At 53.7% G+C, this 3,441-nt stretch overlaps 1 protein-coding gene across 1 annotated transcript in view; it reads right to left on the bottom strand.

Moving 5' to 3' along the window:
* LOC107106362 (leucine-rich repeat-containing protein 51-like) overlaps positions 1-2,239 on the bottom strand; it is a 12,504-nt gene extending 10,265 nt beyond the window's left edge. The window contains exon 1 of the mRNA XM_015406497.1: positions 2,152-2,239. Coding sequence (XP_015261983.1) covers positions 2,152-2,236 — 85 coding nt within the window. The 5' untranslated portion in view covers positions 2,237-2,239. The remainder of the gene's footprint in view (positions 1-2,151) is intronic.
* Between the last annotated feature and the right edge of the window lie 1,202 nt (positions 2,240-3,441).

The raw sequence follows: 3,441 nt of genomic DNA, 5'->3' as shown, positions 1-3,441 counted from the left end.
AGATATGCAGACGATACCACTCTAATGGCAGAAAGAGAAGAGGACCTAAAGAGGCTCTTGCTCAGGGTAAAAGAGGAGAGCGCAAAAGTGGGCTTGAAGCTCAACATCAAAAAAACTAAGATCATGGCATCTGGCCCCATCACTCCTTGGCAAATAGAAGGGGAAGTCGTGGAAGTAGTGACAGACTTCACGTTCCTGGGATCCCAGATCACCGCAGACTGTGACAGCAGCCATGAAATTAAAAGACGCCTGCTCCTTGGGAGGAAAGCGATGGCGAACCTAAACAGCATGATAAAAAGTAGAGACGTCACCCTGCCAACAAAAGTCCGCATGGTCAAAGCAATGGTATTCCCAGTAGTCATGTATGGCTGCGAGAGTTGGACTATAAGGAAGGCCGAGCGCCGAAGAATAGATTCTTTTGAACTATGGTGCTGGAGAAGACTCTTGAGAGTCCCTTGGACTGCAAAAAGATCAAATCAGTCAATCCTAAAAGAAATCAAAGTCAATCCTAAAAGAAATCAATCCTGACTGTTCCCTAGAAGGCCAGATAATAAAACTGAAGCTCAAATACTTTGGCCACCGAATGAGAAGGGAGCACTCACTGGAGAAGACCCTGATGCTGAGAAAGATTGAAGGTCAAAGAAGACGGGGACGGCAAAGGATGAGATGGTCAGACAGTGTCATAGATGCAACGAACATGAAATTGAGCAAACTTCAGAGGACGGCGGAAGACAGGAAGGCCTGGCGGGATCTGGTCCATGGGGTCGCGAAGAGTCGGACTCGACTGTGCGACTGAACAACAACGAACTACCATTTGCTCATGCTATTTTGTGTCAGCTCCCATAAAAAACCCTTCAAGACTCCTGCTGTTATCCCTCCCCTTTCTTTGGTAGCAGGGGGATGATCGCTTCCCTTTCCTGGGGAGGGAGTGGCATCCAGTTGACAATGCGTGCGTGCGGGGGAGACCTAGGCTGCAGCATCGCTATAAAATGCTTTGAGGTCCCTCGCGCTAGACGTCTGCAGGAAACCATAGACAGGCTCTGCAGCCTACCTTGGCTATCTCCCTGGGCCGCTCATTTGCCCTGGAACTGAAAAATCCCCCCCCCCAAAGGAAGAAGAAAGGAGTCTACCCAGAGGAGTCTCAGAGGAGTCTCAGAGCGGCTGGCAAAATCCTTTCCCTTCCCCTCTTAGACGTCTGCAGGAAACCATAGACAGGCTCTGCAGCCTACCTTGGCTATCTCCCTGGGCCGCTCATTTGCCCTGGAACTGAAAAATCCCCCCCCCCCAAAGGAAGAAGAAAAAGAGAGTGGATTCATACCCCGCGCTTCACTACCCAGAGGAGTCTCAGAGCGGCTGACAAACTCCTTTCCCTTCCCCTCCCCACAACAGACCCTGTGAGGTGGGTGGGGCTGAGAGAGCTCTGACATAAACGGCTCTTTTTAAAAAACAGCTCTTATCAGAACTACGGCTTGCCCAAGGTCATCTAGCCAGGTGCATGTAGAGGAGTGGGGAATCAAACCCGGTTCTCCCAGATTAGAGTCCGGGGACTTAGCCACTATGCCAAACTGGCTCCTTGGTAATCGGTGTCAGCTCACCAAATGTCTTCTGCTGCTGTTTTGTGGGACGAAGCAAAAGGGTGAGCTTTGTAGACTAAAAGGTATCGTGTTAAACAGAGCTTCTCCCTAAAATGTTGAAGAGTTACTATTATATATAATCTTGATCCCTGACATTTAGGGGTTAGCTTCACCTCCTGCAGCAGCCATTTTGTGACTGGTTCCGCCTGGAGAGCCAGTGTGGTGTAGTGGTTAAGAGCGGTGGGAGAACCGGGTTTGATTCCCCACTCCTCCTCCACATGCAGCTGCTGGTGTGACCTTGGATCAGTCACAAGTTCTCTCAGAGCTGTTCTCTCATGAGCAGTCCTCGAAAGAGCTCTCTCAGCCCCACCTACCTCACCGGGTGCCTGTTGTGGGGAGGGGAAGGGAGAGGAGACACCAAAAGTGGACACTCAATAGACACGTCCTGCCCCTCCATAACTCCTACCTGACCTCACTTAGTGGCTAATCGTGTTTCTGGCTTGCCCAGTCTGTACTGGCAACCCTGAGCACTTGCGAAGCCTTGGAAAGGGGGACGAGGGAGAGATTCGAGCCGTACCTTGTACGAAGCTGATGCCCCGGAAGGAGAAGTCCACGGGAGGGGCCTGCATGGCAGCTTTACTGGGACTCCACCGGGTGCACATCTTTCCGCCTGGGCTGGCAAAACACAAAGCACACAAGCAAAGCGGTTGGCGTGGGCTGTTGCAGGATGGCCATGGGCGCTGCCGGGGCCGGTTCGCCATCCAAAGCACCTAAGTGGCTGGGTCCAGCCTCCCGTCTCACACAGTGGCCAGCCAGTTCCTCTGGAGGGCCGACAACAGGGCAGAGAGGCCGGGGCCTTCCCCTGATAGGAACCTCAGAAGAGCCCTGCTGGGTCAGACCAGGGAGGGTCCCTCTAGTCCAGCCTCCCATCTCACACAGGGGCCAGCCAGTTCCTCTGGAGGGCCAAGAACAGGGCAGAGAGGCCGAGGCCTTCCCCTGATAAGAACCTCAGAAGAGCCCTGCTGGGCCAGACCAGTGAGGGTCCCTCCAGTCCAGCATCCTGTCTCACACAGGGGCCAGCCAGTTCCTCTGGAGGGCCAACAACAGGGCAGAGAGGCCGAGGCCTTCCCCTGATAAGAACCTCAGAAGAGCCCTGTTGGATCAGACCAGTGAGAGTCCGTCGAGTCCAGCCTCCCGTCTCACACAGGGGCCAGCCAGTTCCTCTGGAGGGCCAGCAAACAGGGCAGAGCGGCCAAGGCCTTCCCCTGATAAGAACCTCAGAAGAGCTCCTCCCCTGCCACCAATTTTGCTAGTTCCTGAAGGTGCTCCTAGACCCTGGCTCTTTTCTACCAGTACAGACAGACCGACATGCCTACCCATCTCGATCCATTTGCCTTTTCCCCAGTATGCTTTCTTCCCCCTCTGGTGCGTTACACAGACAGGCCCAGAGCAAGTCTTTCATGCGTGCCCAAGCAGGGACCCAGCACAGTTTTTGTGACGGGTCTAATATGCTGAGGGATCTGCTGCTTGCAGGCCTGCAGGATTCTCTCTGGCATGGATTTTGGCGCTCTACTGGCGGTGGCAGCGGCTGCTCCTGCTCTCCATGGAGCTCAAGGCTTCCTCTGTTCGCGGCTGGTGTACTGATTTCTGTCTTCTTAGGACCTCCCTTTTACAGTGGGAGTCATTCAGCAGTGGGATGGGCTGCCTAGGGAAGTGGTGAGCGCCCCCTCATGGGCAATCTTCAGGCAGCAGCTGGACAAACCCGTGAACAAAGTCTGTGTCCAGTGGCTCCTTTAAGACCAACAGAGTTGAATTCTGGGTAGAAGGTTTCTTGCGCCTGCACACTTCTTCAGAGACAATGAAATAG

This window comes from Gekko japonicus, unplaced genomic scaffold, assembly GCF_001447785.1.
Source record: "Gekko japonicus isolate JY-2015 unplaced genomic scaffold, Gekko_japonicus_V1.1 scaffold5064, whole genome shotgun sequence".
NCBI lineage: Eukaryota > Metazoa > Chordata > Lepidosauria > Squamata > Gekkonidae > Gekko > Gekko japonicus.
This window is presented reverse-complemented; position numbering and strand designations above follow the sequence as displayed.